At 40.3% G+C, this 13,419-nt stretch overlaps 1 protein-coding gene across 2 annotated transcripts in view; it reads left to right on the top strand.

Moving 5' to 3' along the window:
* Positions 1-397: 397 nt before the first annotated feature.
* The window catches only part of sdccag8 (SHH signaling and ciliogenesis regulator sdccag8), a 40,570-nt gene continuing 27,548 nt past the window's right edge, over positions 398-13,419 (top strand). For both annotated transcript variants that reach the window (XM_017430073.3, XM_017430063.3), the window contains exons 1-13: positions 398-553; positions 1,820-1,972; positions 2,100-2,170; positions 2,322-2,435; positions 2,520-2,645; positions 2,928-3,011; positions 3,511-3,575; positions 3,655-3,855; positions 3,982-4,120; positions 4,278-4,430; positions 5,282-5,416; positions 6,082-6,198; positions 6,450-6,592. In XM_017430073.3, the coding sequence (XP_017285562.1) occupies positions 487-553; positions 1,820-1,972; positions 2,100-2,170; positions 2,322-2,435; positions 2,520-2,645; positions 2,928-3,011; positions 3,511-3,575; positions 3,655-3,855; positions 3,982-4,120; positions 4,278-4,430; positions 5,282-5,416; positions 6,082-6,198; positions 6,450-6,592 (1,568 nt within the window). In that variant the 5' untranslated portion in view covers positions 398-486. The remainder of the gene's footprint in view (positions 554-1,819; positions 1,973-2,099; positions 2,171-2,321; positions 2,436-2,519; positions 2,646-2,927; positions 3,012-3,510; positions 3,576-3,654; positions 3,856-3,981; positions 4,121-4,277; positions 4,431-5,281; positions 5,417-6,081; positions 6,199-6,449; positions 6,593-13,419) is intronic.

Raw genomic sequence — 13,419 nt, 5'->3', positions numbered from 1 at the left:
TAAATTAATACAGGTTAAATAAAACATGTAAATATATGCCAGGTAGGATTGAAAATAAGTAATTTCTAAATCAAGTCAAGCACTTGACAATATCTTTTTATGTTCGTCTGAATTGTCATGCTTTTTTTAACAAATACAGTCAACTCCCAGAAAACAAGGCTTAAGTTTTTGCCATAATACTACTACTAGTACTTAAGACAGGTTCGTAAACATACTACAATTCCCACAATTCCATTGAATTTCCGGAAGTGTGAGCGGCGGTTGCCTTGCTTATTAATACTTCGGACTCGTGGTGAGGGCGGGCATTTAATTACAATGAGAAAATCGAGAACACCGCCTTCGCGGCGTGCTTATTTTTTTAAACAAACGCCGCCTTTTTTTTACGTCACGACGCGCTGCGTAATGATGGCTGCAGTTGTGCTTGTTGTGTGTAGCTTAGCAGGAATATTTAGTTTCTCAGTGTGAATTAATGACGGCTGAATTTCAATGAAACCGTTAGACTCTGATGAAGAGGAAGAGGAGCAGATGGGCGACAAGCAAAAAGAGCTGAGACGTAAGTTAAACGTTTTATAAAGAGACGTTTGCTAATTTGCTTTAAATGACAGCATCGTCTGACCACAAAGTTTATTTCAGGATGTCTGGTTTCTCCATGAAAATGTGGGTAGATCCTGATATTAGGCCTAATGGTTTTGGGGAATTGGGGCTATATGAGTCCAGTTTTTGAGCATCACAGGTAAAATCATTTCCTGTTGTTAAAACGACATTTTTAGGAAAACGGACAACTTTAAACCCCCATTTCCACCACAATGAAAGTAAAAATATTTAAAAAAATTCAGTCATAATTACAAGATACTGTCTTAAAATTAGGACTCTGCATCTCACAATTCTAAGATACATTCTCAAAATGATTTCATGTTTTGTAATTTTGAGAGGGTATCTCATAAGTATGATCTAATTTCTTATAAATAGCAGTTTGTGTCTCATATTATGAATTAGTGTCTCATAATTATGTCTTAGCATCTCATATTTATGACTTAGTATTCTATTATGAAGAAATATCTCACAATTATGTCTTAATATCTCATATTTATAACTTAGTATTTTATTATGAAGAGATGTCTCAAAATTATGACTTAATATCTCATAATTGACCTAGTATCTCATAGATATGACTTACCATCTCATAATTATCATCTATTATCTCATAATTATCACATAGTAACTCATAATTCTGACTTAGAGATGTTTTTATATCAAAGTGACAGAAATGAGCTTTCATAAATATCATAGCTAATTGTTTGAAAAACACTTGTGCTAGCAGGAAGGGTTTTAAAGGTATTCCATTCACTTATTAGATTAAAAAAATGCCAAAATTTGTTCATTATTATATACAACTACCAAACTACAAAGTGCAATATTTTTGTTTTTTATTTAAAAAACAATTAACCAATTATTTCAAGGCAGAACCTATCTACCTATCTACCTATCTACCTATCTACCTATCTATCTATCTATCTATCTATCTATCTATCTATCTATCTATCTATCTATCTATCTATCTATCTATCTATCTAATTTTTAAAACATTTAGTATTTTTAGTTTTGAACAATCAGGTTCCTTTTTCTGACACATTGACCATTTATTTATTTATAACGGTGAGCAAAGAATCTCTACAATTTGCCATAACATTTTCTAGTGTTTTCTCTCTATCTCTGGTATCCATTTTAGACAAGTTTGACAAACCCCATCTCTTTGGCTAAGCACATGTCTGTGATGACGCACGTTCGTAATGCATCTTTGTGTTTGTACGGATTTCAGAGCGAGCCAATGAGAGCATCCAACAGCTGAGCAGCGCTTTGGAGCAGCTCAGCCCTGATGGAGAGGCTGTCAGAGGCGGCGATGATGCCTTTTTTGCAGCAGTGGCTGAAGAGGACAAAACAGCTTGGAGTCAAAAGACGCAGAGTGAAGCAGGTGACTCACTCTTGGCTGTCTGTCAGAAACTCGCTGCCTTTTATCCAGCACCTCAAAATATCCCTGGTCATGTTTGTGTTGACAGTGTACAAAGTTCTTATGAAATGTTTCTCCTATTTGTCTGCAGTCAATCAGCTGAAGAGTCTCTTACTGAAGCAATGCAGAGTTTCTCCGTCAGAGAAACAATCTCCTTCAAAGGTAGAATGTGCAGCACTGATTGATTAAACCTTTTAATGCATTAAACCTATAGAAAGTAAACTGTCAGGGTATAATGGATTGTTCATAGATTCATGGTATATTTCCATATTTTCTGTTGTGTTGGCCTCATCTTTCTCCTTTCTGCTTTCAGAGAGTGCAGAAGGACAGCAGGTCCACTGCGGCTGATTATCAAGATTTGGTCCCAACGATTCATGATCAGTCAGAGTACATCCAGCATCTCGAAGCCGAGGTCAAGTTCTGCAAGGTTTGTACCCTAAAGTTAGCATTTTGCGTAGTACTCTTTTTAACTAAATTCGGAGGAGTTTGAATTGACTTCTGTCTTGTGTAGGAGGAGCTGCAGGGATTGAAGCAGCGGGTCAGAGTGGTGGTGGTGGAAAACGAGAAGCTGCAGTCTGAGCTCCGATCTAAAGCTGTGGATGAATCTCTGAGAGATTATACCATCAATGACTCCATGGTAATCTGTGGAAAAAAAACTGTTTTGCAGTGTTAAAAACTGTATTGGCTTTTATTAAATTTACTATTGTGATAACTCAATTAGGTTCTCTCAGTCATCATTTTATAAATAGGGATTATCTACAGGAAATGTAAATTATGGGGTTGTTAAATCCAGCATGCATTGCAAAGTGATGAGAGAACAAACGTGAAGTGTACATAGTGCCAGTTTTTAAATGGGGATCATGCTTCTTTAAAGTCTCTAATGAAGAAGTGTTCAATATAAATCCCTCTTCTTTTTTAGTTGAATGACAACAGCCACATGGCCTCCAGTACGAAGCACAACATGCTGCAGAGGGCAGAACACAAAACATGGAAAAATGAGCTGGTAAGAATGACGGATCTTTTGTCTTCTTATTTCTAACAAGTGTTTATTTCTACATCTTTGTACCACATGCTCATCAGCCTTCTTAGTTCAGTTTTTAGCATGTGGTGTTAATTCAAAATGAAGTCTAAATGTTAAAACTGTTTCATTTGGAGAACGTGTACCTGAAATTATTGTCAAAAATATAATATTCCTAAATCTCTGTCTTTATAAGAAAATCATCTTGAAGCTGTTCTTTTAGAGTTGGTGCCCTGTGACACATCACAATGACTTTTACATTTTTTGCAGAAAATGTAGTTTTTCCTGCATGCTTAAAAGATCATGTTCATCAGGTTTGTGGCAAAACGTGCTGCCTGATCCCAAAAAAACTGTAAAGATGGCAAAGTTAGTGCATATATTTGTCATAAAAGACTGTAGCAAAATCATAATCTCCTTGACTTTTTTGTTTTGTCTATTGATTCATGGTCTTTTAAAGTTACATTCAGTTATCTGTGTTGAACAGGAACAGTTGAAAGTGATCCACCAGGCCCAGATTGAAAGCTTGGAGGCTCAGGTCATCTCTCTCAGGTCGGTGTAATATCTATTATCTGTCAAACGCTTTTCACGTTTTCTTTGATCACGTTGTATCTTTTGCTGCGGTTAATAGAAAGGACTTATCGGTGAGTCAGAAGGAGTGTGAGGAGCTGAAGGTCCGTCTGAAACACAAGGAGAAGCAGGCTGCAGACGCACTCCGAGCCGACGGAGCTCCTCGGGTGGCAGGTCTGTGTCTGAAGTGTGCACAGCACGAGGCGGTGTTGGCTGGGACTCACGCGAACCTGCACGCCCAGGCTATCGACAGGCTCACCAAGTAAGTGGTAACACACACTTACACCGAAATTATACGTGTTGCTCATCAACAGCATGTCAGCAGTTTAAAACCAAAATAAAGACGACAGATCGTGCACGATCTTCTTTTGTTTTGTTTCCTTTTCAGTGAGCGTGATGAATTACTGGCGGCTCTGCGTGCAGTGCGGGCGAGTCAGCAAGAGGCTCAACAAAGGGAGTGGTCAGCCTGTCTGCAGGTCAAACAGGCTGTGGAGATAGCAGAAGAAGCAAATCTACATAAAACCAGGGTCTGACAAACTTGTACTCATACCGTCTCAAATATTCTGACTCAAACTGCATTTTTGAGTAGTACTGAATGTTATGTTTACTCTTAGACGTTTTCCACTTTCAGTCACTCCTAGAAACGGCTGATAAGGCTGTCTGTGTCTGTGTGTCTTTATTCAGGTGGAGGTGCAGTGTGAGCAGCTAACCAGGGAGGTGATGCGACAGAGGGAACAGCTGGAAAAAGAAGCACACGCTTTGAAAACGAGGCTGGCTGAGGCCAGAGATGAGGGCCGGACGGAGGCCCGCAAACAAAAAGAAGAGCTCGTACAAACGGTAAATCTTAGTCCTGTGTGCAGAAAACTCAGAAGTGGAAGTATGCAGTTACAAAGTGTTGCTGCAGTTCTCTGTTCTGGCTGCTTTAAAACAAGAAGCTGCATTTGTTTTTTCTGTTGTGTGTCCTTAAATAAAAACAAATTTGAAATGAGTCCATAAAAAAACTCCATTTTATTGATTAATTTTTAGGTGACTAAAAACAAAGTCAAAGTTAAACATTTTTGATGTACGCATCTAAAAACTTTAGACAAAAATAGACTAAAACTTTTTCTTTCCCTGGTTTGTCCTTGCTTGTGGTTCCAGAGCCAGACTTCAAAAATTCATAAATACTTCAAAAATGATCATGGGCTTAAAATATTTTATCACCAGAAAGTATGTCTGATATTCCAAGAAAGTATGAAGAAGACATTTTTGGACCCAGCATGTTAACTATGCTTTAACTTGTTCAAATAAAAAATGGAAGAAAAACAAAACGTGGAAGCATTTTCTGTTAAAAGTGTGCCCAGCTCGTAAACATACTAAAGTCGTTCTTTTACTTTATATTTTTACTATAGTATACAATAATGAAAGCACCACTGCATAAACATTCACAGGAAATTTACAGATGTTTCCATGTCAGAAAAAGCTCCAAACCCCACAAAGATGTAGGGAAAATTTTATCCTGGAGAAGTATGAAATTAAAAAATGGAAAATATGTGAGAATCCTGACAAGATTCAAGGATAGTACTTTTAATATTACTGATTTGAGTAGGTATTTGTATAGTTACACCTAAATACTCGTAACTATATTACTCCTGTTTTTTTTTTCTTAATTCTTTTTAAAAATCGGATGAAAATTGTCCTTTACACAGGTGTCAAGCCTATCCCAGCGTGTCGCAGAGTTAGAAGGACAGCTAGACCGAGCGCGCAGAGAGGAGAAGTCACTGACCAATCAGCTGGAAGAAACTCTCAGCAAACTAACCAGTCAGGAACAAGACAACGCTAAGGTACACTGAGTACTTTGTGAAAGACGGCCTGCATCTGGTCTTCTCACGTTTAATTGAAGGTTTTTATTATTTGGAATTGGCACATAGCAGTTTGAATTGACACAATGCAGGACACCTGAGAAGACTTCTTTTTTAGTTTTAGCAGAATACAGCTGTGATATTATAACATAAGACTGAAATGTACATTTACAGTTAATGCAAAACCCAACAAAAAGACAGTTTTAATCATTGGGGCAGGCTGCAGAATACAGCTAATGCTGTCTGGTTGTACTTCTCATGTATTTCCACTAGATGGCAGCAAAACATTTGATTTGATGTTTATTTTCTTTTTTTTGTATCATACATAAGTGAATATTGTCAGCTGGTAAACCAAGCTTAATTTCAGTTTGTGTAGTTACAGTTCTCTTGTTTTATTGTTAAATGCGTGCAGTTGAGGAGTGACTCCACACATAAAAAGTATCGAAACATATTTTACGAGTTTTAGATTGATAAATTGCTCCTTGGATTTATGAAGTTGGACGATTCAGATGAAGCGTATTTAAAGTGCAGAGATGGTAAAGCAATTAAACGTCTCTTGGAAGTCAGCTAATGATTAACCAGTGGACACGCAGTAATATTTGTTAAGTAAAGCTCCACTGTTTCTAATTAGTTGCTGTTCTTTGTAGGTATGTATGGATCTGCGATATCAGCTAAACCAGGCCAAGCTGAAGAAAGAGGAGGCAGAGAGAGAGCTCAGAGAGCTCAACGCCAAGGCCAGCAGACAGATGGAAAAAGCTAAACAAGTATGTCTGCATTCCACCCTAACATTTAATAGTTTATGTAAGTTTGTTTGAGTTTGGGCTAATTATTACTAGGCATCCTAAATATATAAAGTTTTTTATTTATTTATGATCCAAATTAAAGTATTTTTTGTTGTTCTCAGTCTTTATGATACTTTATTAATGGGTTAGTGTGGTGTAAGGGCAGACGCTGGGTTGTTGTAAAAGATTTGCTTGCCTCCTCTGTCTTCTCTTCTTCCATCTCTGCGGGACAGGAAGTGGAAAGGCTGAGCTCAGAGCTGGTTGGCTGTCGGCAGCATCTGGAGGCGGTCCAAAAGGACGGGAGCCAATGGCAGGCCGAAGCCCTGAGCCTAGCAGAACAGCTGGCAAATGCCCAGCGCCAACTGCACCTCACCAGGTAGTACCTAATCCTATTATACATGCCACCACACTCACACAGTCAAACACACACACACACACACACATACAAGCACACAGCGCTCCCCTCTGCCCAGCTCCTGCCCAGCTCAGCCCGGTCCAGTTCAGACCAGCACACCAACTGTACCGCACAAGGTAACAGCTAATCCTATTATACAAACCGCACACACACAAACGCACATGCACGCCGCTGTGCTGCGGTCCCGGTACCAACTGGACCTCACTAGGTCACCTCTAATCCTGTTAAGCATGCCACAACATAACGCAATACACACACTCGCACACAAAACACACTGCTCGCTCTGTGCCACCAGGCCAGTGCCCAGCACAGCATCAGCTTCAGCAGAGCCAAAATGGCGCCTAAGCTTTTCTTCTGTCCCTGGTGCGCACACACACACGCACGCAAACACAACAGTGCGGCTGATGGTCACTGGACAGCCTGGCCTCCGTGCCACCTGCCAGTGCCCTGCACCCATCCTCACTGCAGGCACTACCGGCTCGCTGTTTTTCCTCTTTCTGCTTTCTATTTCGAAAACATCTTCTCGTTTTTTTTTTTTGTTTTTTTTTCCCGACTCGCTCTTTCAGTTTATTTGTTCCCATTGTAGTATTTATAGATTTTATCCCGCCCACTCTTTCCATTCAGTCATCTATCTTTTCACTCCAACCTTTTCCAGGCATTCTTCGCCGTCATCTTTTTATACCTTTTTTTATTTTCATAGTTTTATATTTTTTCACTCTGTTATTTTCTCCGTTTTTTTTTGTATGCTTCCTTCACGCTGTTTCTCCCGTCATCTGCAGGCTGCTGTTGCCTTTAACAGCATTTTCTGCCAAGGCCATGCCAGCCGCTCAGGACACTCTCACACCCTTGTTGCCAACAACCGAGGTGTCTGCGATGGGCACAGATGTGGCGGCAATACCCTGTAGTGCTGGAGGCTGCGGGATGCAAGTTTGTGTAATCCGTGTGTGCGTGTCCGTCGCTGCCTCTGCCTGTGATCTGTGTTTAAGTGCGTTTGTCTGTCAGCTGGCCAGCGCTTACACATCGGCTTCACGGTGGGGTGGGGGGTGGGGGGCTGTCCTGTGTTTAAAAAAAAAAAAAAAAATGAGACGTGTGTATTTTCCAGCCCGCTGTGGAGAATCACATGAACGGAGCGACACGATAACGTTGACCTGTACGAGAGGAGCCACTGTACTGAACCGTTTTCCTGCAGTGTGTGTGTGTGTGTGTGGCTGTGTCTGCATGAGAGAGTTTATAGTTTCTTTTTATCTGTCCTCAGATGCAGACTAGATGTTTGACAGCTGTTGACTTGGCTGAGCGTGTAGCCATTAAAATTCAATTTTGATCTTTATGAACGAAGGACACTTCTGTTTTTAATTTATATGTGGATATTATTTTTTCCTACAATTTCATTGACAGAGGTTTTACATGTTGCTATGCTCTCTTTTTTTTTAGAAGAATATACTTATTGGATGTTATATAGGCAGAAATCAAGCTTATGATCATAAAATATTTGAATTTCTATAGTGATCAGTTTAAAATAACTTCAGAAACACATTTTAGTCCAGCATACTGTGGTTTGGATGAAAGATGCAAATGTTAATAATCAAAAATTATTGATTATTAGATTTTACTTTATGTAGGTTGATAAAATCCACAAAATCTTCCAGAAGATTAGATGTATATGTAACCCAAACTGGATATTTCCTTCATATAGAAGGAAAATTAAATATTTCTGTCAAGTTTAGATTTTATTCAGAGATAAGGCTAGTTTTTACATTAATGTATGGTTTTAAAACTTATACACGATATTACGTGTTGTTTAAGTCCCAGTTAGTATCAAAATAGACTGTAGTTTGTTTTGTGAATGAAACCACAGCTCAGAGAGCAGCCATTAAAGATACGAAGACAATCTTATATTAACAATCTTTGTTCCTCTTTCTAGCCCTTCACTTTTATCCATCCTTTCTCTTTTTGTCATTTTCTTCCTTTCTGACTTGTCATACTCTTTGCCGCCAAACAGATAAACTTAAAATGATTCTTTCTCTTCCTCTTCATTCGGGTTATATAAAGCTCTGTGTGCATCATTTGTTGTCCTGCCCTTTTTTTGTTGTTCACTCCAGTGTCATGTCTGAGTCTTTGTGGTTATAGTGAGCTGGTTTGTGTTGCTGCATTTGTTGGAGGAGAGTGTGACGTCCTCCGGAGCAAAGCTTGAATGACCAGCCCTCAAAGGCAGATCTTTGATTCTCTCCTTGCGACCTGCTCGTTCCCTTCTTTTGTGCTGTCATCTCCTCAAGGCCCAAATGATCACAGCTCGCCTTCAAACATGAGGCTCAGACGACTGTTTGAAATTTGACAGCCCTACCTTCCTTCCTGTATACATACTGCAAACATACACACACACACACACACAAGCCTATTTATTTGTACAACTGCATTTTTGCAAACACTGAAATGCACATCAGTTGAACCCACATGCCTGTACACACAGACACAAATACAGGCGCTCACACATACGCAGATGCAGGCACACATCCGGGGGTCCCATGGCGGCTGGTGCGCTGCGCTGTGCTCCAGGATTGGATCATCAGCCAGCTGTGAGTTGGACAGCCCAGGATCTGTCCTAATCCCAGCCACTCTGTTCACATCGCCTCACATATACGCACACACTCACTCCAGTCCCGGCCCCAGCCCAGCAGAGGGCTTTACCAAGTTTGATTTGTTTGTTTGCTCCAGTCTTTCTTCACTTTCTTTCTTCCTTTTTCTTCTTGCCTTGTCCCCACCCGGTTTCGTCTCTCTCCGTGTTGTGTTCACACATCCCAAAGGCTGTCGCGAAAAGTGCCCAGCATAGCTCCTGCCTCTACATGTGCCAGGTAGGAAAGAGTGGATAGATGTGTGTGCCCACGGTTAGCTGGGACCTATGAGCCTGCTCTGTGTCGGGGAGAAGTTGAATAACTGCGAGACATCACATTTTCCACCGGTTTTGTTATCCCCATGAAATCAGGCATCCATGTTCATGAGGGTGATTGCCTAGAGCTGATGATGGACCTGGAGCTGAAACTGATAAATAAGTTTACTTGTAGTCAGTTTCTCACGTTGAGCTTCTGATTATGGATTCCTGGGATAGAAAATGCTTGAACATGAGCTTCGGGATGTTCTGATGATGATAAACAGTGGGGAAAAATAACCATTCAAAAGACATCCCGACAGTAAATTAGATCAAGAGGCGCAGAACTTTCAGGATGGATCCATTTTGATAATTAGACGAGGATCCTATCAGGAAAACTTTCACTGATTTTTGGGAAGTCGTCATTGAAAAAGACCAGGACGCAGTTATGCACCAAACATCAAGAATGCATGATGGAAAGCACTTGCCCGTGAACACAAGGGGGAGGAAGTCTGTTGAGTTCTAGTTTTAAGTCCTTAGAAATCTTCAGTTGTGGAGTGGATATCATTAGGAGGACATGGGGAATATTCAGCAAATTTTGCTTTCAGATTTTACAGTTCAAAGGAGTCCCTGTAGCTGATTGCTGTGGAGCTTCATCAATGGTTTTTTTTTTGCTGCATACAGTTTCAATAACTCATGGATACAGTCCAAATCAGAATTAACTAATCATCCTAAAAGGAAATAGCTTATGCTACATGTAATCATACAGAAATAAAGAGCAGTACATACAGAAAAGTTCAAAGTAAGATATGCAATGCAAGGTGTCCCCTCATTAATTGTAATAATGTATAAAAATCAGTTTAATCTGACAATGTTCTATTGATATTTACATGACATGATGTAGTGGAGACTGCTGGAGCTGTAAGAGTAGTCAGTCAGAGTATATATCCATCTGAACCAATCAGTTTTTTCAGCCTTTTTTTTGCAGAGACAAGAACTTTTGATTCTTGTACTTATGTGATGAAGTCGTCTTTGGACTTTAGGACAACCTGGCCTTTTTTCTGGTGGAAATTCTTCAACTAGTAAACTCTGTTCTGCTTGAAAGTGAAGCTCTGAATTGTTCAGAGGTTTGAATCAAGATATTATCCTTTGGATGTAAGTATGGAAATCCAAATGAGTGGCATGAAACTGAATTGCTTGGCTTGTACATGACCTATATCCTCTTCCACTTCAGACATCACATTAAATTTCTAACATATTTGAGCAAAGTAAACAAGTTGTTTCTGGTTAAATGTTTTATTTTACCAAAGTATTACATTTGTTAATTCTTTCTTGCAAATTTGTCATGTTCTTTCACCCAAATGTGGTTAAATGAGAAACAACAAGATAGAGGTACAAACATGCTGCCAATACCAGTGTGAAATTGTAAAATTTGGACTTGTAATTATTATAAAATGAAAAATTAGACGCATTGAGTAATTGCATTTTTTTTTAAGGCCACGCTCTCCTTTCTGTGACCCTGAAATCAGAAGATGGATGCTCAGAGGCACTGAGGGAGAAAGACAGACAGAGCTTGTGACCAACTGCTGTTACTATCATATACAAACTTCCCAGAACTTGATTAAACATGCCACGCTGCTGCTCTCTCTGCACCTCTACCTCATTCTCATTTCTCCCCCCACCTCAGTTGTAACTCGTGATAGCGAGGTCTGGAAAGGCGGTGAATAGAACTGCGTGTGCGTATGCGTGTGTGTGCGAGGGCGGAGAAGTGTAAATGAGGAAGGTGAGGCAGCAGATGCCGTGTCCCGCCAGAGGCTCGCTTTGAGCAGCGAGTGAAATCTGGGCGCGACAAAACTGCTGCAAACCAACTCGGCAGGAGGCACTTGTCCAATCACGGCCCGGAATAAAAGGGCCGGGGCGCCACGCGGGCTGCAGCCGCTCAGGAGAGGTGGGGGCCATAATGAACCTTCGAGCTCTGCCAGCGAGCGCTCACACATTTGAACGCAGCATCACTCTTTCTACCTGGCATTAACGGCGTATAACCACTGTCGCCGCACACATGCCTGTGCACTGTTGGTGCAGCTACTGCGTACGCGCACACACACGCCTGAAGTGTGAGTGTTGACTTGTTTGTGAGCGTGCAGTTAGATGAGTTTGTGGGAATGTTATGTGTTGATACCTTTGGGCTACACCTGTCTGTGAAGTTTGATGTGTGTGTGTGTTTCTGTGTGAAGGCAGCAGTGCAGTGCCAGGTACGGGGCTTGTTGTGTATTTCTATGTGTATGTGTGTTTGTGTGTATGTGTGTGTGTGTGCTGGTCTGGTCGTCGGCCATGTTGTCGGGTAGCAGATGGCACCATGGTTGGCAGGGGAGGGGCTGCTTAGCACAACTAATCAGACAGTTACGGATAGGGCAGCTGGGAGGGCTGTCGGCCAGCCATGTGTGTGTCTGTGTGTGTGTGTGTGTGTGTGTGTGTGTGTGTACCACAGAGTGCCATGATGTTGACAGTGGTGGGCCCGTTGGCCCGGTTACGAGACCTTGCTGCGTTCTTCTCTCCTCACTGTCGGAGTGCCCTCACTGCCATCCTGCCTCCTCACCTCCATCTTTTTCTCTCGCTCTGTCTCTCTTGCTCAATCTGTTGAGATGACTTTTTTATTTTTTTTATCTTTTCCTGACTCTCTGTCGCCGCGCATGACTGCGACAGTCTGACATACTGACAGATCATTTGTGACCATAACTCATGAGAACAAACCTTTCATTGTGAAGCGTAGTACTCGTATGTAAGCAGAAATCATTTCAAAGGTGACACAGTGTGAAAAAACACACCTTTGAGTGGTTGAGAGCTTTGAATCTCTGAAGTCACTATCAACCCAACAGTACAACTCTGGCACTTGGACCTCCTAAGATTGAAAACGTTGATTCAAAGTGCAATTACATTTATAGTGGTCTACATTCCAGATCAAGAGCAAAATTATTCATTCTCCCCATCTTTATCTCCACCCATCATTCAGCATTCCCTGGATTATATCACTTTTCTCTTGAACTTACTTTTAATTTTGCTGTTCAGTTAAATCCCTAAGATGTTTTCTTTTAATTTATTTTCAGAAAGAACAAAGCTAAGTATTATATTCTAGTACTTTGCACAGTGTTTTATATCTTGCTAATAAAAGGAATTCATTAGGGTTTTTTCCAGGCTGAGGGAGGACTTTCCAGTTTCCTGTTTTTTCTTGAATGCACCATCAGTATCGATGACTGTTCTGTCGTAGCAAAATTACATATTGGTGTAATTTGACCCATTACATCATCTTTTCTTAACTTTTTTCTTTACGTGCAAACCTAAAAATAAAGCAAAGTAATGAACCAAAGCTGGAGCTGAGGGGTCGCTGAGTTAAAATTCATCAGTGGTGTGGTGGTTTTCCAGCTTGGGTTAATTCAGTGCACAACTTGTACCTTCTCTTTCAATTTTACCCTTTTAAATTTGCATCTAAAACTTAGTTTTTAGTGATACATTTTGACTATTTAGGCTATGAGATTTTAAACTTGATCCTTTCTAGACTCAGCTTTGTAGGAAACATAGACACACAACCATGAAGAAAATCATTGCTCTGAATTTATAAAACAAAAGAAAGTCATCATGTAATGTTCCATTTTTTAACTTTAGTTGTTGCAAGAAGTTGGAGAAAATTTCAAAACCTTGCTTTTTTTCTTCTTTCTTGTAAATGCTGCACCTTTTTTTTTCTCCACGCTCCTGTAAGTCATGTTTTTTGTGTTGTTGGGAAGCATTCATTCAACAAACATTCGTATCTTTCTTACCTATACATCAGACATTTAATACATGAAGTTTAAGGTTAGATGTCACGAATTGTGTTGAGAATAGTTACAGTGTTTTAAATATGAAGACTATTAAGGAGAGCTGTTGGCTGTCC

This window comes from Kryptolebias marmoratus, linkage group LG22, assembly GCF_001649575.2.
Source record: "Kryptolebias marmoratus isolate JLee-2015 linkage group LG22, ASM164957v2, whole genome shotgun sequence".
In the NCBI taxonomy this organism is placed as follows: Eukaryota; Metazoa; Chordata; class Actinopteri; order Cyprinodontiformes; family Rivulidae; genus Kryptolebias; species Kryptolebias marmoratus.
The sequence above is the reverse complement of the archived record's forward strand: the minus strand, read 5'-3'. Positions and strand labels throughout refer to the sequence as shown.